Raw genomic sequence first — 22,879 nt, forward strand, 5'->3', positions numbered from 1 at the left:
TGTAAAATTGTTATTTTCTTATATTTATCTTCTAGTTTAACTTTGCTATGCTTGTTTATTTACTCCATTGCCAATTTATTGGGTACACCTCTAATACAAATATATAATCAACAAATTACGCGGCAGCAACTCACTGCATAAAAGCATGCAGACATGGCCAGGAGGTTTAGTTGTTGTTTAGACAAAACATCAGAATGGGGAAGAAATGTGATCTAAGTAACTGTGTTGGTGCCACACACGGCAGTTTGATATCTCAGAAACTGCTGATCTCCTGGGATTTTCACACACTACACTCTCTAGAGTTTATAGTTAATGGTGCAAAAAAAACACAAAAAATATCCAGTGAGTGGTAGTTTGTGGGTGAAAATGCTGTGTCAATGAGAGAGATCAGAGGAGAATGGCCAGACTGGTTCAAACTGACTGGAAGGGAACAGTAACTCAAATAACCTTGTGCTATAACAGTGGTGTGCAGAAGAGCATCTCTGAATGCACAACGTTTCGAATCACGGAGTGAATGGACTGCAACAGCAGAAGATCTCAAACATGCACACAGTGGCCACTTTATCAGATACAGAAGGTACCTAATAACCTAGCATTGAGTGTATTTTTATATAATCACCTATATGTGTGTAAATGTTCCATGAAGCTTCAGTAATTGGAATATAGCTGATTCTGTATTTGGCTGGGAGTTTCCCTGCAGCATCTGTCATGCCACAAAATCAGATTATTTCATAGGTTATTTCTTATCATTGGAATGTGCTTTAGCTTTCTAGTCTGAGCTAGTTTTTAGCATAAGACAACCACAGCTGCTTTGTTCCTTTCTTTCCCTTTGAATTCCTCCACCGTCTCCCTCTCTATCTCTGTCTCACAGCCCCCAGTAATCACAAATCAGGCTTCATTTCCCAATGCTGTCTGTAAGGAGTTTGCACATTCTCCCCATGAGCGTGTGGCTCTTCTACAGCTGCTCCGGTATCCTCTCACATTTCAGATCCATGTGGTTAGGGTCACTGAGTTGTGGGCACATTCCATTATGATGACAGCTTGGTGACCCTTGCCGGCTGCCCCCAGCACAATCCTTGGACCATGTCGGTCACTGACACAAACAAGACATTTCACTGTATGAAAGCGTAAGTTGATGATCATTATTTTAATCATTATGAACATCTAATGAAATAGTTGTAATATCAAAATTTATCTCTCATTCTTGAAACTTCTGAACATCTCCAGATCAAACAACAGAACAACATTTTCGTACCTTCTTCTCGAGGCAGCTCGCTAGTGCAACATTTAAATTAATATTTGCCAATGCTCCTCTCTTTAAGAAGAGAGAGAGGCAAAAGACAGGGAAATCTAGGCCAGTTAACCTAATTTCAGTGATTGGCAAAATATTATAGTCCATTACTGAGGATGAGGTTTTAAGATACTCAGAGATTCAGTATGTGATAAAATAGCCCAATATTAGTCAACTCAAGTCAAGACAACTTTTATTGTCGTTTCGACCGTAACTGCTGGTACAGTACATAGTAAAAATGAGACAACGTTTTTCAGGAACATGGTGTTACATGACACAGTACAAAAACTAGACTGAACTACGTAATAAAAAAAAACAACGCAGAGAAAGCTACACTAGACTACAGACCTACACTGGACTGCATAAAGTGCACAAAAAACAGTGCAGGCATTACAATAAATAATAAACAGGACAGTAGGGCAAGGTGTCAGTCCAGGCTTCAGGTATTGAGGAGTCTAATAGCTTGGGGGAAGAAACTGTTACATAGTCTGGTCGTGAGAGCCCGAAAGCTTCGGTGCCTTTTCCCATACGGCAGGAGAGAGAAGAGATTGTATGAGGGGTGCGTGGGGTCCTTCATAATGCTGTTTAATTTGCGGATGCAGCATGTAGTGTAAATGTCTGTACTGGTGGGAAGAGAGACCCCGATGATCTTCGTAGCTGACCTCACTATCCACTGCAGGGTCTTGCGATCTGAGATGGTGCAATTTCCAAACCAGGCAGTGATGCAGCTGCTCAGGATGCTCTCAATACAACCCCTGTAGAATGTGATGAGGATGGGGGGGGGGGGTGGGAAATGGATTTTCCTCAACCTTCGCAAAAAGTTGAGACGCTGCTGGGCTTTCTTTGCTGTGGAGCTGGTGTTGAGGGACCAGGTGAGATTCTCCGTCAGGTGAACACCAAGAAATTTGGTGTTCTTTACGATCTCTACCGAGGAGCCATCGATGTTCAGTGGGGAGCAGTCGTTCCATGCCCTCCTGAAGTCAACAACCACCTCTTTTGTTTTGTTCACGATAAGAGACAGGTTGTTGGCTCTGCGCCAGTCCGTTAGCCGCTGCACCTCCTCTCTGTAAGCTGACTCATCATTCTTGCTGATGAGACCCACCGTGGTCACGTCATCGGCGAACTTGATGATATGTTTCGAGCTGTGTGTTGCAGCACAGTCGTGGGTCAGCAGAGTGAACAGCAGTGGACTGAGCACGCAACCCTGTGGAGCCCACGTGCTCAGTGTGATGGTGTTGGAGATGCTGCTCCTGATCCAGACTGACTGAGGTCTCCCAGTCAGGAAGTCTAGGATCCAGTTGCAGAGGGAGGTGTTCAGGCCCAGTAAGCTCAGCTTTCCAATCAGTTTCTGATGAATGATTGTGTTGAATGCTGAACTGAAGTCTATGAACAGCATCCAAACGTATGTGTCTTTTTTGTCCAGGTGGGTTAGGGCCAAGTGGAGGGTGGTGGCAATGGCGTCATCTGTTGAGCAGCTGGGACAGTACACAAACTGCAGGGGGTCCAGTGAGGGGGGCAGCACGGTCTTGATATGCTTCATGATGAGTGTTTCGAAACACTTCATGATGACGGATGTAAGTGCAACGGGACGGTAGTCATTTAGGCAGGACACTGAAGACTTCTTCGGCTCGGGGACGATGGTGGCGGCCTTGAAGCACGTTGGAATGGTGGCGTTGATCAGGGAGATGTTGAAGATGTCAGTGAGAATATCTGCTAGCTGGTCTGTATATCCTCTGAGCACTCTACCGGGGATGTTGTCTGGTCCAGCAGCCTTCCGTGGGTTGACCCTGCGCAGGGTTCTTCTCACATCGGCCATGGTGAGACACAGCACCTGGTCATTTGTAGGAGGGGTGGACTTCCTCGCCGCCACGTCATTTTCCACCTCAAACCGGGCGTAGATGTTATTCAGTGCATTTGGGAGGGAGGCATCACCTGCACAGTCAGGTGATGTTGTCTTGTAATTGGTGATGTCCTGGATGCCCTTCCACATGCGCCGCGTGTCGCCGCTGTCCTGGAAGTGACTATGAATTAGCCGGGCGTGTGCATGCTTTGCCCCTCTGACGGCTCGGGACAATTTGGCCCTTTCTGTTGTTAGAACTGCTTTATCGCCTGCTCTGAAGGCAGAGTCGCGGGACCTCAGCAGCGCACGCACCTCTGTGGTAATCCATGGCTTCTGGTTGGCACGTGTAGTGATGGTCTTGTACAGAGTAACATCATCAATGCACTTGCTGATGTAGCTGCTCACTGATGCTGTGTACTCCTCTAAGTTGGTAGAGTCACCATCAGTTGCAGCCTCCCTGAACATGTGCCAGTCAGTGTACTCAAAGCAGTCTTGAAGAGCAGAGATGGCTCCTGCTGGCCCGGTTTTCACCTGCTTCTGAACTGGTCTGAAGCGCCTGACGAGCGGTCTGTATGCTGGGATTAGCATAACAGAGATGTGGTCTGAGTATCCGAGGTGGGGGCGGGGCTCTGCCCTGTACGCGTCGGGGATGTTTGTGTAAACCAGGTCCAATGCGTTCTCCCCCCTTGTTGCAAAGTCCACATACTGATGGAATTTGGGGAGCACTGACTTAAGGTTCGCGTGGTTAAAATCACCGGCGACAATAAACAGACCATCAGGGTGTGCGTTCTGCAGTTCGCTAATAGCCCCGTACAATTCACAGAGCCCCTCTTTAGCATTAGTGCTGGGGGGAATGTAGACACCGAATATAAGGACAGAGGTGAATTCCCGTGGCAAATAAAATGGTCTGCATCGAACTGCCACAAACTCCACTAACGATGAGCAGTGTCTGGAAACCAGCACAGTGTTCTTAGTCCATTCCGTGTTGATGTAAACACACAAGCCACCACCGCGAGCCTTACCGGAGACAGCTGCATCTCTGTCCGAATGAAACAAAGCTAGCCCGTCTAGCTGGATGGCAGCGTCCGAAATCCCATCAGTGAGCCATGTCTCTGTGAAGACATACGCGGAGCAAACTCTGTACTCCCGCCGAGTATTATGTTGGAGTCGGATGTAGTCCATTTTATTGTCCAGGGAGCGGACATTGGAGAGCAGAATGGACAGGAGAGCCGGCCAGCTAGGGTTTGCTTTTAGCTTGGCACGGACCCCTGCCCGTCTGCCTCGCTTCTGCTTCCTCGCACAACGCTTTCAACATCTCCATCTCCGGCTACCAGCATCAGGCAAGTCTGAGGAATGTAGGCCCGTTCCCCTCAGCAAGCCGACGTCCCGTAATTCAGCCAGCAGGTCTTTGTGGAGGTTTGTTTTTGAGCGATCTCTGTATTGTAGTAGTATCTGGCGATGGTAGATAGCCTCTCTGTTATTCATGTGCCCTAATCGAAAATTGTGTATCAAACTTCAAATAGAAAATTAAATTAAAGTAATACCAGTGTAGTTTCCTTAAAGGAAAACATTGTCTGACAAATCTGTCGGAATTCTTTGAGGAAGTAACAGGAAGTATAGACAAAGGGCAGTCAGTGGATAATTTTTTCTTGAATTTTGAAAGGTTTTTGACAAGATGCCCAGATGAGGCTGCTAAACATGATAAGAGCCGATGGTATTACAGGAGGTCCTGGGTAATGCTATTACCCGAGTAATCAAATTGTCAACAAATAAGCTTTTCTCAGGCTTCCAGCTAGATATGGCCATCGATTTTAAATGACATTTCGATAACAAACTCTGTTTTTCATTGAAACATTGGTTAAAACTGATAACTGCACCCGGCTGTAAGCCCGAGAAGGGTTTATATACATATACACTGGGAAAGCACTAGATCCTTCGTCACATTGTCAAGTTCGTTGATGACACAACAGTGGTGAGACTCTTCACCAACAACAATGAAACTGCCTACGAAGAGGAGGTGGAAGAGCTTGAGGCCTGGTGCAGGCAAATAACCTCTTTCTCAATGTCAACAAGACAAAGGAGATGGTTATCAACTTCAGCAGAACTCGCAACACTCACACCCCTCTTTACATCGGCAGCACAGCAGTGGAAACTGTGAGCAGTTTTAACCTCCTGGGAGTGCACATCTCACACAACTTCTCATGGTCCCAGAAGACATGCCTCACAATCAGGAGAGCTCACAACTGCCTCTACTTTCTGAAGAGGCTGAAGAGAGCTGGACTATGCACATCTATATGCATATCATTCTACAGATGTGCAGTAGAGAGCATCCTAGGATGGTGGATCACTACACAAGGCATAAGCTGCAGTGCAGCAGACAGGAGGGCTGTATGACGGGTAGTCAAAACTGCCTAAGGTATCACCAGCACCAGCCTGCCCACCATCAAGGACATATTTTCAAACACATGCCTGAAAAGGGTCAGTAACATCATGAAGGACCCCGCCCATTTGGACCATTTGCCCCACTCCCATCAGGGAGGAGGCTACATAGCATCTATGCCAGGGCCACCAGACTCAAAGAAGAGTTATTTTCCCCAAGCAGTAAAACTGATTTCCACCTCCACCCATTAACCAACCCCCACACCCACCCCAGCAGCACTATATCATTTCCTGTCAGAGTCACCTTATATACGGACACTCCTGTGCCTCGGGTCTCTCTGTGGACATAGAATTAATATATGTATGTAACACTTACCCAACAGGCTGGTATATGTCTAGGGGAAAAGGAGATCCAGCCACTCACCAACCCCACCTCCCGTACACGCAGGTGCTGTGAGAATCAAGTTTATGCCGCGTGCACACACACCATATCAAACTCACACCAGATACCGTTATGGAATACACTTTAAAGATTTTACTAAAAGAGTACTATGCAATACAGTATATATGAAGGAAAAGAAAATAAAGTAAAAGGCGCCAACTTCTCAGAGTTCAGTCAGTTTAGTGCACATCGTTGGAGCTCAACCATCGAACCATTCGACCCCTCGTCACTTTCCTCCGACCTCCGCGTCCTCGCACCTGGGACCAGCCTGGTGGTCGACCGAGCAGTGCAGCGCACGTCCACCTTCCTCAGCGTCTTCTTCCCGACTCCCCTGAAAAGACCGCGAAAACCCCCAAGCTTCGAGCCCCACAAGACAAAATAACATTCCCCCATTGGTTAACAAATGAATACAACCCGGATATCTGCAAGTCTAAAGCTAAACGACTGCGAGAGAAAGCACTTATCATACAAAGAAGCATTCCTTCTCTTAACAGAGAAGCCATTTTGATTAACATACACAGTACATTGTACATGTGTAATTATCTTATATATTTACATTTACTGTGTTTTTATTATTTTTGTGTTCTTCATCTAATTGAGTTTTTATTTGTTTACATATCGTTTTGTTCTCCTCTACGCTCGTGTACTGGAAATGACATTAAACAATCTGGTACTTGAAAGATATTAACACGGATTGAAGATTGGCTGACTGGCACAGAATGGGAATGAGGATCTTTTGTGGCTGGCTGCCAGTGACTGGTGTTGTTTCCCAGGGGTCAGTGCCAGGTCTGCTACTTTTCACATTATACAGTAATGCTTTGGGTGATGAAATTGATGGCTTCGTGGCCAAATCTGCAGTCGATACAAAGAAAGTTAGATGCTCACAGATGTTTAAAGAAAGCTAGATGTTCACACATAGAGTGGTGGGTGCGTGGAATGTATTGCCAGCGACGATGGTGCAGGAGGACACAATAAAATCTTTTAAGGGTCTCTTAGATAGGTACATGCAGCTTAGAAAAAATAGAAGGCTATGCACTAGGGAAATTCTGGGCAGTTTCCAGAGTAGGTTACATGGTCGGCACAACATTGTGAGTCGAAGGGCCTGTAATATGCTGTAGATTTCTATGTTTCTACGTTTTTACTTATTAAATTGAATAGAATTGTCTTTATTATTTACATGCTTCATATACATGAGGAGTAAAAAATCTTTACGTTACATCTCTGTCTTTATGTGCAATGTGCAATATATTATAAATAGAATGTGCCACAGAACAGTCAATATAAAATAGAAATACAGTTGTGTCAGCAAGAATCAATTGTCACTGAATTACTACACGGTGAAGCCTCTTCCAGGGATGCCCACCTTCAATAAGATTAAATCTTCCAAGAAGGTTTTTAGCCCCAAACATCGACTGTACTCTTATCTGTAGATGCTGCTAGGCTTGTTGAGTTCCTCCAGCATTTTGTGGAGATTCTCTGCAGATTTTCTCCTGTTTACAATATGTTTGAGTTCAGCTTGAAATTTGATAAGCAGAAAGTCAAGTCTGACTAGTAGTTTTTCAGTGGAGTAATGGAAATTACATTGGTATGAGAGAGGAGTTGGCCAAAGTAAATAAGAAGGAGGTGCTGGCAGGGATGACAGCAGACAAGCAATGGCTTGAGTTTCTGGGGAATATTTGGAATTTAAGATAGATGTATTCCAAAAAAGAAATTCTCAAATGGCAAAATAATATGACCATGGCTGACAAGGGAAGTGAAAGTTAATGTAAAAGCCAAAAAGAAGGCCATTCAACAAAGCAAAACTTAGTGTGAAGTCAGAGGATTGGGAGACTTTTAAAACCCTACAGAAAGCTACTTAAAGAATCATTCGAAGGGAAAATATGAAATCTGAAAGCACGGTAGAAAACAATATCAAAGTGGATACTAAAAGCATTTTCAAATTTGTGAAAAATAAAAGCGAGGTGAGAATGGACATAGGACCGCCAGAAAATAAGGCCAGATAAATAATAACGGTGGACACTCTGGAAGAAACTACAGGGTGCCGGAAATTGATGGGAGTGAGGGAAGAGAAGTGAGTGTGGTTACTATTACAAGGGAGAAGGTGCTCAAAAAGCTCAAAGACCTAAAGGTACACAAGTCACCCAGATCAAATAAACTGTACCGTAGAGTTCTGAAAAAGGTAGTGGTAGAGATTGTGCTGGCATTAGCAATGATCTTTCAAAAAATCAATGGACTCTGGCATGGTGGCAGAAGACTGAAACAATGCAAATATCACTCCACTCTTTAAGGAATGAGGTAGGCAACAGAAAGGAAATTATAGACCAATTAGCCTGACCTCAGTGGTTTGGAAGACGTTGCAGTCAATTGTTCAGGATTTGGTTATAGAGTATTTGGTGACACAGGACAAGATAGGACCAAGTCAGCATGGTTTCCTTCAGGGAAAATCGTGCCTGACGAACCTGTTGGAATTCTTTCAGGAGATTACAAGTAGGATTGATAAAAGGGATGCAGTTGTATTGTTGAATATTTGGACTTACAGAAGGCCTTTGACAAGGTGCCACAAATGAAGCTGCTTACAAAGTTAGGAGCCCATGGTATTACAGGAAGGTTACTGGCATGCTTCATGTATTTGGCTGATTGGTAGGAGACAGTGAGTGGGAATAAAAGCATCCTTTTCTAGTTGGCTGCCAGTCACTTGTGGTGTTCCACAGGGGTTGGTGTTGGGACTGCTTCTTTTTATGCTATATATATCAATGATTTAGATGATGGAATAGATGAATTTGTTGCCAAGTTTGCAGATGATATGAAGATTAGTAGAGGGACAGGTAGTGTTCAGGAAACAGGTAGGCTGCAGAAGGACTTAGACAGATTAGGGAAATGGGCAAGAAAGTGGCAAATGAAATACAATGCTGCTCAGAGATAGTGTCACTGCTGCAGAAAAGGAAGAAGTCATGGAGGGGTTGTCTATGGAGTCTCTGTGGGTGGAGGTTAGGAATAGGAAAGGTTCAATAACTCTACTGGGTGCTTTTAACAGACCACCCAATAGTAACAGGGGCATCGAGGAGCAGATAGGGAGAAAGATTCTGGAAAGAAGTAGTAATAACCGGGTTGTTGTGGTGGGAGATTTTAGTTTCCCAAATATTGATTGGCATCTCCCTAGAGTGAGGGTTTTAGATGGGGTGGAGTTTGATAGGTGTGTTCAGGAAGTTTTCTTGACACAATATGTAGATAAGCCTACAAGAGGAGAGGCTGTATTGATCTGGAATTGAGGAAAGAACCTGGTCAGGTGAAAGGTCTATCAGTGGGAGAACATTTTGGAGATAGTGATTATAATTCTATCTCCTTTACGATAGCATTGGAGAGGGATAGGAACAGACAAGTTAGGGGACTTTTTAATTGGAGTAAGGGGAAATATGAGGCTATCAGGCAGGAAGCTGGAAGCTTAAATTGGAAACAGATGTTCTCAGGGAAACGTACAGAAGAAATTTGGCAAATGTTCAGGGGATACAGGTGTCTCCCCCTTTACAAAGGTACAGTGTTCCTATGAAACCCTTCTTAAGCCAAAATGGCGTAAAGCGAAGAACCGTTAATTTATATGGGAAAAATATTCTTAAAAGTGAAAATCATCGTTGTAATGCGAAAACAGGTGACTAATGAAGGTCTTTTGTCAAATCGAAGTGGCATGAAGTGAACATTCATAAAGCGGACACACCTGGATTTGTGTGGGGTTCTGTGCAGATACGTTCTACACAGGATATAAGGTACAAGGAAAGGATGGTAGGGTACAGGAAATGTGGTGTACAAAGGCTGTTGTAAATCTAGTCAAGAAGAAAAGAAGAGCTTATGAAAAGTTCAAATAGCTTGGTAATGATAGACATTTAGAAGATTATAAGGCTACCAGGAAGGAGCTTATGAATGAAATTAGGAGAGCCAGAAGGGCCAATGAGAAGTCCTTGGTGGACTGGATGAAGGAAAACTCCAAGATATTCTACAACTTTGAAGAACAAGAGGATAGGACATGAGAGAATAGGACCAATCAAGTGTGACAGTGGAAAAGTGTGTATGGAACCGGAGGAGATGGAAAAGGTACTTAATGAATATTTTGCTTTAGTATTCACTGTGGAAAAGGATCTTGGCGATTGTAGGGATGACTTGCAGCAGACTTGAGCATGTCGATATTAAGGAAGATAATGTGCTGGAGCTTTTGGAAAGCATCAAGTTGGATAAGTCACCGGGACCGGACAGGATATACCCCAGGCTACTGTGGGAAATGAAGGAAGAGATTGCTGAGCCTCTGGCAATGATCTTTGCATCATCAATGAGGATGGGAGAGTTTCCAGAGGATTGAAGGGTTGCAGATTTTGTTCCCTTATTCAAGAAAGGGAGTAGAGATAGTGCAGGAAATTATAGACCACTGAGTCTTACTTCAGTGGTTGTTAAGTTGATGGAAAAGATCCTGAGATGCAGGATTAATGAACATTTGGAGAGGCATAACATGATTAGGAATAGTCAACATGGCTTTGTCAAAGGCAAGTCATGCCTTACAAGCCTGATTGAAATTTTTGAGAATGTGACTACACACATTGATGAAGGTAGAGCCGTAGATGTAATGTATATAGATTTTAGCAAGGCATTTGATAAGGTACCCCATGCAAGAGTTATTAGGAAAGTAAGAGGGTTGGGATCGAAGGGAACATTGCTTTGTGGATCCAGAACTGGCTTGCCCATAGAAGGCAATGAGTGGTTGTAGGTGGGTCATTTTCTGCATTGAGGTCGGTGACCAGTGTTGTGACTCAGGGATCTATCCTGGGACCCCTATTCTTCATGATTTTTATAAATGACATTCTGGAGGAACGTTGTCTCATTTTTTAACTGCATTGCATTTGTGGTTTCTAAATGACAATAAACTGAAACTGAACTGAAAACTGAACTGGATGAGGAAATGGAGGGATGGGTTTGCAAATTTGCTGATGACATAAAGGTTGTGGATGTTGTGGATAGTGTGGAGGGCTGTCAGAGGTTACAGTGGGACATTGGGCTAAGACATGGCAGATGGAGTTCAACCCAGATAACTGTGAGGTGGTTCAGTTTAGTAGGTCAAATATGATGGCAGAATATCACATTAACGGCAAAACTCTTGGCAGTGTGGAGGATCAGAGGGATCTTGGGGTCTGATTCCATAGGACACTCAAAGCTGCTACACAGGTTGATTCTGTGGTTAAGAAGGCATATGGAGCATTGGCTTTCATTAGTTCTGGGATTGAGTTTAAGAGCTGAGAGGTAATGTTGCAGCTATATAGGACCCTGGTCAGACCCCACTTGGAGTGCTGAGCTCAATTCTGGTCGCCTCATTACAGGAAGAATGTGGAAACCATAGAAAGGGTGCAGAGGAGAGTTACAAGGATATTGCCTGGATTGGGGAGCATGCCTTATGAGAATATGTTGAGTGAACTAGGCCTTTTCTCCAAGGAGCGACGGAGGATGAGAGGTGACCTGATAGAGGTGTTCAAGATAATGAAAGGCATTGATTGTGTGGATAGTCAGAGGCTTTTTCCCAGGGCTGGGAAAAACATCCTGAGCAGCTGTATCATTGCCTGGTTTGGAAATTGCACATCTTGGATCACAAGACCCTGCAGCGGATAGTGAGGTCAGCTGAGAAGATCATCGGGGTCTCTCTTCCCGCCGTCATGGAAATTTACACTACACATTGCATCCACAAAGGATACAACATTATGAAGGACCCCATGCACCCCTCATACAGTCTCTTCTCCCTCCTGCCATCTGGGAAAAGGCTCCGAAGCATTCAGGCTCTCACGACCAAACTATGTAACAGTTTCTTTCCCCAAGCTATCAGACTCCTCAATACCCAGAGCCTGGACTGACACCTTGTGCTATTGTCCTGTTTATTATTTATTGTAATGCCTGCACTGTTTTGTGCACTTTACACAGTCCTGTGTAGGTCTGTAGTCCAGTGTAGCTTTCTCTGTGTTGTTTTTTTTTACATAGTTCAGTCTAGTTTTTGTACTGTGTCATGTAACACCATGGTCCTGAAAAACGTTGTCACATTTTTACTATGTACTGTACCAGCAGTTATGGTCGAAATGTCAGTAAAAGTGAGTTGACTTGAAATGGCTAGCAGAAGAGGGCATAGTTTTAAGGTGCTTGGAAGTAGGTACAGAGGAAATGTCAGGAGTACTTTTTTACACAGAGAGTGGTGAGTGCGTGGAATGGGTGCTGTCAGCAGTGGAGGAGGTTTTTTTAGAGATTGCAAAATGGATGGATGGAGCTTAGAATAATAGAGTACGATGGGTAAACCTAGGTAATTTCTAAAGTAAGTACATGTTCGGCACAGCTTTGTGGCTGTAGGTTTTCTATGTTTCTATGTTGGAAAATGCATGGTCATGTACCTTGGTAGAAGAAATAAATGTGCAGACTATTTTATAAATGGGAGAAAATCCAAAAATCTGAGATACAAAGGGACTTGGAGTCCTAAAGGTTAACTTGCAAGTTGCGTTAGTAGTGAGGAAGGCAAATGCCATGTAAGCATTCATTTCAAGAGGTCTAGAATACAAAAGCAGGGATGTGATGCCGAAGGTTTATAATAATGGTCGCCAACTCGTTGATCGCGATCGACTAGTCGATCTTGGAGACTTTTCCAATAGATCTCGAAAAAAAAAGAAAAATAAATACACAAATACTGTTTCAAGGTTGCGGGGTTTTAGTTCCGTTCTTTCCGTCCAGTACGCATGCGTGTAGCTCCCCCCACCCCCGCACTACACAGTGGTCCCCAACCACCGGGCCGGAGGAAACAATATGAGTCAGCTGCTCCTTTCCTCATTCCCTGTCATGCCCACTGTTGAACTTGAATACACGCAAGGTCATTACCTAAGCGAGTCAGGGATCACTGGTTGGCCTCGGGTAACCAGCTGGTGAGAAGTGCCTATGCTACCGGCCCGGAGTGCGGACAGACGGGCGCCGTCTCGGAACCTGTTTAGCCCTCTGAATGTTCGTGGGGAACCCGGTACTAAAATATTCACAGACCTCATTCAGACTCAGGGTTTCATATGCAGCAGAGCAGCTACCTCGCTGCGATCTACTGAAACAAACTTTTGTCGGCTAATAGATCCTACAAGGGGGGCGGGTGCGCATCCGAATGCACTCCTCGCTCGGTCGGTCGGTCGCTCTTTCTCCGGACTGTGATCGCCGCGGCCCCGGTACAGGAACAGACGCACCTGACCAAGGCGGCGGGCGAGCGGGCGGGAGGCTGTCTAATGAGGCAATGAAGCCCTCAAAACTGCTTCGGTACCTTGAGTCCAAGCACCCCCCACTGAAAGACAAACCCATTGAGTTTTTTTTTCCAGTGGAAAAAACGTGAACAAACGGGACAGGAACTGAGAGCCACGTCAACTAAATTGCAGAATAGACTGGACATAAGGAGCGTGCTTCGAGTATTGCTGTATTCCCGTCGCGTTTAACACCAACCCCCGCCCGCCCCCCCCCCCCCCCAGTCAGCCGGTCCACAAGAACATTGTCAATATTAAACCGGTCTGCGGTGCAAAAAAAAAGGATGGTGACCCCTGGTGTTTATACATTATTTCTGCTTCTGAGTTGCAGGGTTTTACTTCTGGTCTTTTCTGCCCCAGTGTGCATGCGTGAAACATAGATTTGGAGTCGATCTTGTATTCACTAAGGCTGAAGCAGGGGATCTTGGGCTTAAAAAGGTTGGTGACCATTAGTTTATAAGGCACTAGTGAGGCCTCACCTTGATTTTTTGATTAAATGCTTCCATCAGCTAAGAAAAGATTTGCTGGCATTGGAGAGGGTTCAGAGGCAGTTCACAGGATGATTCTGGGAATTAGAAGTTATCATACAAGGAACATTTGACAGCTCTAGGTCTGTACTTGCTAGAATTTAGCAGGATGATGGAGATCTCATTGAAACCTTTCAAATGTTAACAGGCCTAAACAGTGTAGATTTGGAATGGGTGTTTCCTGTGGTTGGGGAGTCTGGGACAAGATGGTACAGCCTCAGAACAGAGGGGTATCCATTTGAAATGATGGGAAGACATTTCTTTAGCCAGAAGGTTGTGAATTCATGGAATTTATTACCAGAGGCAGCTGTGGAGGCCGGATTATTGGGTGTATTTAAGACAGCTTGATAGGTTCTTGATTGGCCACAGCTTCAAAGGTTACATGGAGAAGAACGGGGGCTGCGGCTGAGGAGGGGGAGAAAAGGATCAACCATGATACAATGTTGGAAAATGCATGGTCATTCACTTTGGCAGAAGAAATAAATGTGCCAGCTAGTGAAGTTGATGTTATCATTTGTTAAGGTACTCACATGATACCAATTCCATAACCAGACTAAACTGTATTTAAAAATTACTATTGCAGAATCTTAACACACTGGATCATTTATGGAACTTTAACCTATAACTTTTATCCAATGCAAGGATCACTACATAACTGAGTAATGTACTAACTGCTTACTGCTACCATTAATCGTGTACAATTCTGAGAAAATTGTTGGTTATTTCAGCAACCATGCTATTAAGAAGTCAGTTCCCCCAATGTTTATTTCAAATGCAGTGTTCTTTACTGATAATTTTCATCCAATGCCAGTGTCACTAGATAAGGTTACTTCCAACAATGTGCAGTGCAGGTAAGTAAGTTTGATGTCTTATCTGATTTTGCATTTACATCCTGTTCTCATATACTATAAAGAAAAATTTGGGTATTATGGCTGTCTTTAATCTCTTATCATAATTGCAGCACTACTTTCATCCTACCTCCACTCAAAACTTTATTGAATAACTTATTAACTGCCTATCCCTCCCTCTCTGTAAATTAAACCATATCTTATAGCAATTGTCTATAATTCTGAGATAAATTGTGCTTATTTCAGCAACGGCCCTTTTAATAAGTCAACTCCTTCCATGTTTAAGACCATAAGGTATAGGAGTAGAATTAGGCCATTTGGCCCATTGAGTCTGCTCCACCTTTTCATCATGGCTGATGATTATTCCTCTCAGCCCCAATTTCCTGCCTTCTCCCCGTATCCTTCATGCCCTGATCAGTGAAGAATCTATCAACCTCTGCCTTAAATATATATAAAGAATTGGCGTTCACAGCTGCTTGTGACAAACAAATTCCACAGATTCACCATTTTCTGGCTAAAGAAATTCCTCCTCGAGGGGTTGCGGTGATGTCATTGTCCAGAATAGCAGCTTAAGTCAATAGCTCCTCCAGAAAAATGCATATTTTGCCCTGTTAATCCATCAAATATAAGATCTTTCAAAAATATCTGAATTGATAAAGGGGGCAAGAATGGAGATAAAAAAGTGTCTCTGTGGAGCCTATGGACAAGATGAAACAGCAACTAAATGATATCAAGTCAGAGCTCGCCAACATCAATCAAAAAATAGTGGTGGCAGAGACATGAATTGAGAAGGTGGAAGATCGCGTGCAAAACATGGAACAGATACTAAGTAAGACAATAAAAATATTAAATCAACAAGAAAGTAAACTGCTTGACCTGGAGGGAAGATCACAACGGAAAAATATCAGGATATACAATGTTCCTGAAGGAGCGGAGGGTTTGTCCATGATAGAGTTTTACGAAAGTTGCTGCAGGACACGCTACAGATTCCTTTGACTATGGAGCTTGAAATTGAGAGGGCACATCGTGCGCTCGCCCCACGGCCTACTGGAGACAGAGAAGATAAGCCACGCTCAATAGTAATTAGATTCCTTCAAGACAATACCAAGGCAGAGATTCTACAAAGGGCCTGGGGAAAGAAATGGGTGTTTTTGGATGGGAAATTGATATACTTTGATCGAAGTTACCCCCCGGTGGACCTGCAGAGATGTAAAGAATACTCTGAAGTAAATTGAATATTAAAGCAAGGGAAGTATAGATTCCAAACCCTGTACCCTGCTAAACTGCAAGTGTTTTATGAAGATGGGATGCAACTATATCGGACAGTGGAAGAGGTGAGTACAGACGTAAAGGCCAGAGAGTTGCCTGTTAGTGGGATCAAACCAAAGGAAAGCCTGGCTGAGCAGTTATCCCGATCTGCTTGGGAAATAGTGAGAGAATCGAGAAAGCAGGGGACGGGAGGAGGGCGAGAAAAGTATATCAGGAAGAGACTGTGAGTTTTCCAAAGACAGCACTCACCCCCTCCAGAAGAGCCGTAAGGTTTGGCTAACTTTAAAAGTGTTGAGAAGCTAAACGGAAGCAAAAATAGATGGTGATATACCTATCTGGAGAAATACTTATTACAATGTGGATTTTATATTACTCAATTATTCTTTTTTATTTATTCATTCACTCCTTTTATTCCCACCCAAATGAGAATATATATATGACGGGAATACACTGGGAAATCTTTTCTGTGTTATGGATATAAATTTATTCACTTATTTTTATGGGTACTGCAATGGGGGCCCTCAACACACAGGTAGGAGGGGCTATCCCCCACAGCTAGACATTTCATCCAGCTCAACCCAGGGTCATATACTAGAGACTTCAGGCTTGGAATAACTCCTTCGTTGCCTTTTTTTAATTATTCGCATTTCTTGGTTCTTATTTGTTCAGGGAGTAGATCGATTAAGTTTTATTCTGCTAATTTAAATGATATATTGACAGATAAATACACATGCCTAAGGACGAAGTAAAATTCATTTTTTAATGTTGATGGGCTATTAAATCCAAGCAAACGTAGTAGAAATCTATCCAAGATGGAAAAAGAACAAGCCCATGTAGTATATTTACAGGAAACACACTTAAGTGATAATGAGTATGGAAAACTAAAGAGAATGGGCTTCACTAATTTGTTTTTCTCCTCATATAAATTAGGACATAGGAGAGAAGTTGCTATTCTGATCTCAAGCAAACTAAATTTTGAAAAAGTATTTGAAATGGGAGATAAGGAGGGCAGATATATTCTGGTAAGGGGGAATATAGATGGAAATTCAGTTACTCTATTGAATATATATGCACCCCAGGAAGTGATATTAGTTTCTTTCAGAAAATTACTAATATTATAGTAACAGAAACAGAGGGTCTCCTGATATGTGGGAGAGACTTAAATTTACAATTACAACCAAAGTTAGACTCTTCAAATAGAAAAACCTATGAAACAAAGTCGTTACATAAGAAAGTTAATACACTTTTGAGGTTGTTGGTCTAATTGATATATGGAGGGACCTCTTCCCCAACAGAAGGGATTACACTCATTCTTCTGCCCCCACATTCTGTATATACAATAATAGATTATTTGGAAAAGACAAAGACAAAATAAACACCTGTGGAATTGGGACAATAGATGTAAGTGACCATGCACCTATATATTTATCTGTTGATTTTGACCTACAACTAAAGAATACTATTTGGAAACTAAATTCAAGTCTACTCAATAATCCCTACTTAAAGGAACAAATTAAAAAAGAAATTGGTCTTTACTTAGAATTCAATGATAATGGAAAGGTTTCACCTCCCATTCTATGGGATACTCTGAAGGCTATTTTAAGAGGGAAAATTATAGCGATATTTTCATTTAAGAAAAAAATAAGGAATAAAACATTAGAGGAATTATAAAATAGGCTGAAGGAACTAGAAAAAACACAAATTGAATTTGGCACAGGATACACTAGAGGAAATTTTTAAAATTAGGAATGAAATTAATAGTTTGGCTACACAAGAAATCAGGAAAAATTTAATGTTTCTGAAACAGAGACATTATGAAAGTGGATCGAAATCTATGAAAATACTGGTGTGGAAACTGAAAAAAAAGCAGAAAATGCAATTCATAGAACACCAAAAATGAAAGCAATAAAAGATAAGCTAAGTGAAATTCAAGAATCTTTTGAAGTGTTTCACAAAACTCTGAATTCTAAGGTTCCAGGGGGAAGCATAACCCAAATTGACACCTTCCTGAATTCTCTAGAGTTACCCACTTTAAGCAAAGAACAAAATAGAACGATGACTGCTGACATAACTGAAGTTGAGATAAAAGCTGCAATTAGTATGCTTAAATTAAGCAAATCACCAGGATCAGATGGGTATATCGCAGACTGGTACAAAGAATTTAAAAATTAGTTAATTCCTGTTTTACTCCCCACACTGAACTGGGCTCTAAAAAAGGCACAAATGCCAACCAGCTGGAAGGAAGCGATAATCTCAGCTATAACGAAAGAAGGCAAGGATAAAATGAAATGTGGGTCAGTTAGACCAATATCCGTTCTTAATGTAGATATAGAAATGTAGATTATTTACCTCCATCATGGCCAAACAATTAGAAGAGTTTATACCCATACTGATAAATAACAATCAGACTGGTTTTATACAGCAATGCCAAACACAAGACAATATATGAAGGCCACGTCACATTAAGGATTATATACAAAAAAAAATCAAAGCAATAGCAATAAGAGTGGACACAGAAAAGGCATTTGATTTGGTTAATTGGAAATTTCTTTACAGAATTTAACATAGATTTGGTTTCCATGACACAATTATTAAAACTATCCGGACACTATATGACAACCCTACTGCTAGGATTAAAATCAATGGATATTTATCAAATAGTCTTAACCTAGAAAGGGGCATGAGACAGGGCTGTGCATGGTCACTGCTACTGTTTGCATTATATCTGGAACCATTAGCTCAATACATCAGACAAAATGAAGATATCAGGGGAATTACTATTAAAGGGGCAGAGCATAAATTGTTACGCAGATGACATTTTGATCTATCGAGGGCAATCAACTTACTCTTCATATAACTATAACCCACGAAGAGAAATTTAAAGTAGATATCCCTGGGCATGGCAAACAGAGTCTTTCAAATATTTGGGCATCATTATGCCAAAACATTTGGCAACATTATCAGAATGCAATTATCAGCCTATATATAAAAGAAATTAAGGAAGATATAACAAGAAGGAACCTAATCATCAGTTCAATGATTGAATCTATTAAAATAAATATACTGCCCAGACTAGTATATCTCTTTCAGATCATACCAATAGAGATTAATCAAAATCAATTCAATGAATGGAGCAAAATGTTATCAAGGTATATATATAGGTATAGGACTTATAAATCGTAAGGCTACCCAGTGCTGTGTCACTCTCATCATTATCAGATTTTTATCAACAGCATGCTGATTAGTGCTGTTGTTGAAACTGCAACTTTACATTTTATCTTTATGTCTTCACTGTGCAGTCCATATATTTTTGTCAGCCCAAAATATTCTTCCTATATTATTTAATTTCTGCAAGTTTTGCCTTTAAACCTGCATCTGTTTGTTGTAAGCTAACACAATTGTTCAACCAGGCAGATTTCTGTTTAGATGTTGCAATTTTGCTTACACTCAATTCCATTCCTGTTTGCAACTCAGTTGTGTCTCTCACTGCTATTTCTATTGATACATTGATTCCAACTGCTCTTTTAAATGTGAGTTGTTCTTCAGTTAGGAGCATTTAAGAATGCTTTCTTGTAAGACTACACAAACTATACAATATCTTTGTGCATCATTAAGCCCATCACTGAACTGACAATGCTCTGACAATCCCTTCAATTCAGCCTAGTAAGTTGAAATATACTCCCCTTCCTTTCGATTCCTCTTACGAAACCTGAAGCATTCTACAATCAACAATGGTTTTGTTCCTGCATGATATTAGCAAAGCATATTTCAGCTAGTTTTGTTGGTGCAGTTAAACTTCAAAGCAAACTGTATATTTTTCCACCTATTGTATGCAGCAAAACTGGCATTTGCTTTTCATCGGCTATTTCATTTACTTCAAAAATATTACTCAGCTTGTTCAGTATACATTATCCATTTATCTGTTGTGCAATCAAACACGTCTTTCTTTATGATGCAGCCAGCCACTTCTACTTTATTTATTTATTATTTTTATTATCATCCAGTACTCACTGTTTATGAACCCATGAATTTTGTCCATTTTATGCCTATTTTTTAACTCGACCATCCTTCTCCCCATCCAAAGACATATATGCATACTATTTTAAACTCTAACATCACTCCCTCTCCTTCTCCTTCTGAAGAATGAAACATAGGTAGTAACCTTGGGCTCATTTTAAAACTACCTTTTTGCCGTCATTATGTTTTGTAATTCCAAAAACTAATCAAAAGAAAAACACAGGAGTCCAGGGATAACGTGTCTACTTTGTTTTATTTTAGTGGGTGTGCACATACAACAGGGTGCGTAATGACGTATGCCATTCACACTCCTCTTACAGATAACCAATAAAGTATAACATATAAAATTATGTATAACAACAAAGAATACTTAATCAAACAATATATTTACAATATTACTTAAATGTTACTGATATATTAAATACACAACATATCCTGCCTGTTATTTCCTCAATGATTTCCAACAGATTTGTCAGGCAAGATTTCCCATTAAGGAAACTATGCTGACTTTGGCCTATTTTATTATGTGCCTGCAAATATGAAGAGAGAGAGAGAGAGAGAGAGAGAGAGAGAGAGAGAGAGAGAGAGAGAGAGAGAGAGAGAGAGAGAGAGAGAGTGTGTGTGTGTGTGTGTGTGTGTGTGTGTGTGTGTGTGTGTGTGTGTGTGTGTGTGTGTGTGTGTGTGTGTGTGTCTGTGTGTGCAGGATTAGACCAAGTGAGATATTGAAGGGCACAAGGAATAAACAGAGTATGGGATTCAACAAGCAAATGTTGGAAATCCAAAATAAAAACAGAAATGCTTGGATTCATTTGAGGAAAGACAAGAGTATTTGTGGATGACAAAATTGTTTGAATGTTTGTTTGTAATGGTGCTGCCAATTAAAATGAAAATTTGCATATGAATTACCATTATAGCATTGTCAGACTGGGTTTCAATGTTTGTTCTGTGCTATTGCAGATTTAAGCTCCAGAAGTGATTACTAACACAAGCTCACTGTGAGCTCCAAACATGGAAGATCAACACTCAAAAAAGTCCACCCCCTTTTGTTCACCTTTCCATTGGGGTTTTGTCCTGTTGTTACTCATTGGATTGATGGCGATGGTTCTAAATTTTCAATGGATGAAGGTGTGTAGAATAAATGCAACAATATGTTCATGATGCAGATAGATGAAACAAGAATTTGACATGTTGAGTATAACAATCCAATGTTTATGTATGGTGACTTCTTGCTTCAATCTGAATATTTGACTTTGTGTTAAACCTTTTCATTGGAATATCTGATTTAATTACACATACTGTTTCTACAACTTAATATCTGATTGAAATGTGTTACCTGTCTTTTGCCCATATTTCTTTATATCTCTCTCTGTTCACCTATGCAAATTCCAAACTTGCATACTTGATTTTCCAAAACTCACATGGTCTGTGCCTTCTTTCTGTTTCCACTTTCCTGAAATTACTGTATAACTAAAATATATTTGCTTAAAGTTCTCTGGATTTAGAATTCAGAATGCAATATTCTCATTTCCTTTTTTAAAGTCTTTGGAAATCGACTGGTCTACAGAATACACCCTTCTTTACTATAATTGGCCCAGATGTTTCAGTTGTAATGATGCAATTTTCCATACTTACACAGTGAAATGGTGAGCACCTTCAGGATATCTGTCATGAACTTGAGTTGACAATCCTGAAGTTTCAGCTAAAGGCTTATTGTTTCTCAGTAGATTATGCTCTTTTGAATCTTTCTCCAATGTAATCAAAAGAAAAATAATCTGAATTGTCAAAAGTAAGTCTTTATGAGCCATTTGCTGTTAAATATCCTGAACATTTTAGGTGCTTGTTGTGAGGTCTCAGAATTTAAATGCTATAAGAGCAACAGGCTTTCTTCTTACAGAAACATCCGCATGATGCTAAGTTAGAACACATCATCAGTGATATTACCTGGGGTCATCAGGTGTTTCGGGTCTTTCAACATCATACACCCTCACCCAGTCGACCCGACCAGGGTTAATGAGATTCCAGCCTGTGACCCAGCAGATCTGCCCTCTTTATCCAGAGTCATCTTGACGCTTTCTCTGCTGCGTCTTTGGTGGTAGAAATGGCTCCTCTTCTTGTCTCTCCCATGATTCCAAGTGCAGTGTATACTTTGCAGAGTGACTTTAATTACTGCTTACAGTGAGACGCTATGTATGTGTATTGTAATTTCTTCACGCAAATAGCTATAAAGACAAAAATTGTAAGGTTGGCTGTATTTCAGCTTTTATGATACAAATATTCAGTTTTAATTAAGTGCTCCTTTAAATATTTAAAATATCAGTTTCCTTTCCTTCTTCATTGATCCCTGTCTATGAGAATTCTTTCATGTGTTTGGCTGTTCAGCTGTTTTTTGCCTGAAGTCGATTGTGTGAACATGAAGAAAAATTGTAAAAGGTCAAAGTTAGAGTTCTTTGCCTAAATTCACCAACATTTTGTAACAAGTAAAGTGAACTGATAGTAGAAACAAGCATAACTATGAATGAATAGATATTACAGAAACAAGATAGCAAGATGACAAACTGGATACTGAACATTTTGGATAATTTAACAATTTTGAAGAATATGCAAAAATAAAAAGGACGTTGCGAGCTTCTGTTAACAATGAATGATGGTGCAGGAGTGAAAAATGATGGTCATTTGGAAGATCAAGTTGTAGAGTCACTTCGAATGAAAGAGAAAAATAGCAAGGGAAAGCAGCTACTGATGGCAATGATCTATAGACTCTCTAGGGCAGAACATAAATCAAGCAATTACAGGAACGGTAAGAAAAGTTACGGCAATAATTGTGGGTGTATTTAATCTTCATATATGTCAATCAATTGGCAAGGTAAACATGGTGTGATGTAACTTTACAAATTGTTCATGATTCCTAGTACAATGCATTGTGGAACAAACCCGGTATGAAATATTTTAGATCTGCAAGTATTCTATATACTTTATAATGATA

The 22,879-nt window shown here is 41.2% G+C and overlaps 1 protein-coding gene across 2 annotated transcripts in view; it reads left to right on the plus strand.

Moving 5' to 3' along the window:
- LOC140727644 (NXPE family member 3-like) overlaps positions 1-22,879 on the plus strand; it is a 100,138-nt gene that overhangs the window by 43,316 nt on the left and 33,943 nt on the right. Inside the window, exon 2 of one of the 2 annotated variants that reach the window (XM_073045256.1) lies at positions 20,854-21,021. In XM_073045256.1, coding sequence (XP_072901357.1) covers positions 20,905-21,021 — 117 coding nt within the window. In that variant the 5' untranslated portion in view covers positions 20,854-20,904. Of the gene's footprint in view, positions 1-20,751; positions 21,022-22,879 lie in introns of those variants that run through there. The other variant, XM_073045257.1, reaches the window with a different exon arrangement.

This window comes from Hemitrygon akajei, chromosome 5, assembly GCF_048418815.1.
Source record: "Hemitrygon akajei chromosome 5, sHemAka1.3, whole genome shotgun sequence".
Lineage (NCBI taxonomy): Eukaryota > Metazoa > Chordata > Chondrichthyes > Myliobatiformes > Dasyatidae > Hemitrygon > Hemitrygon akajei.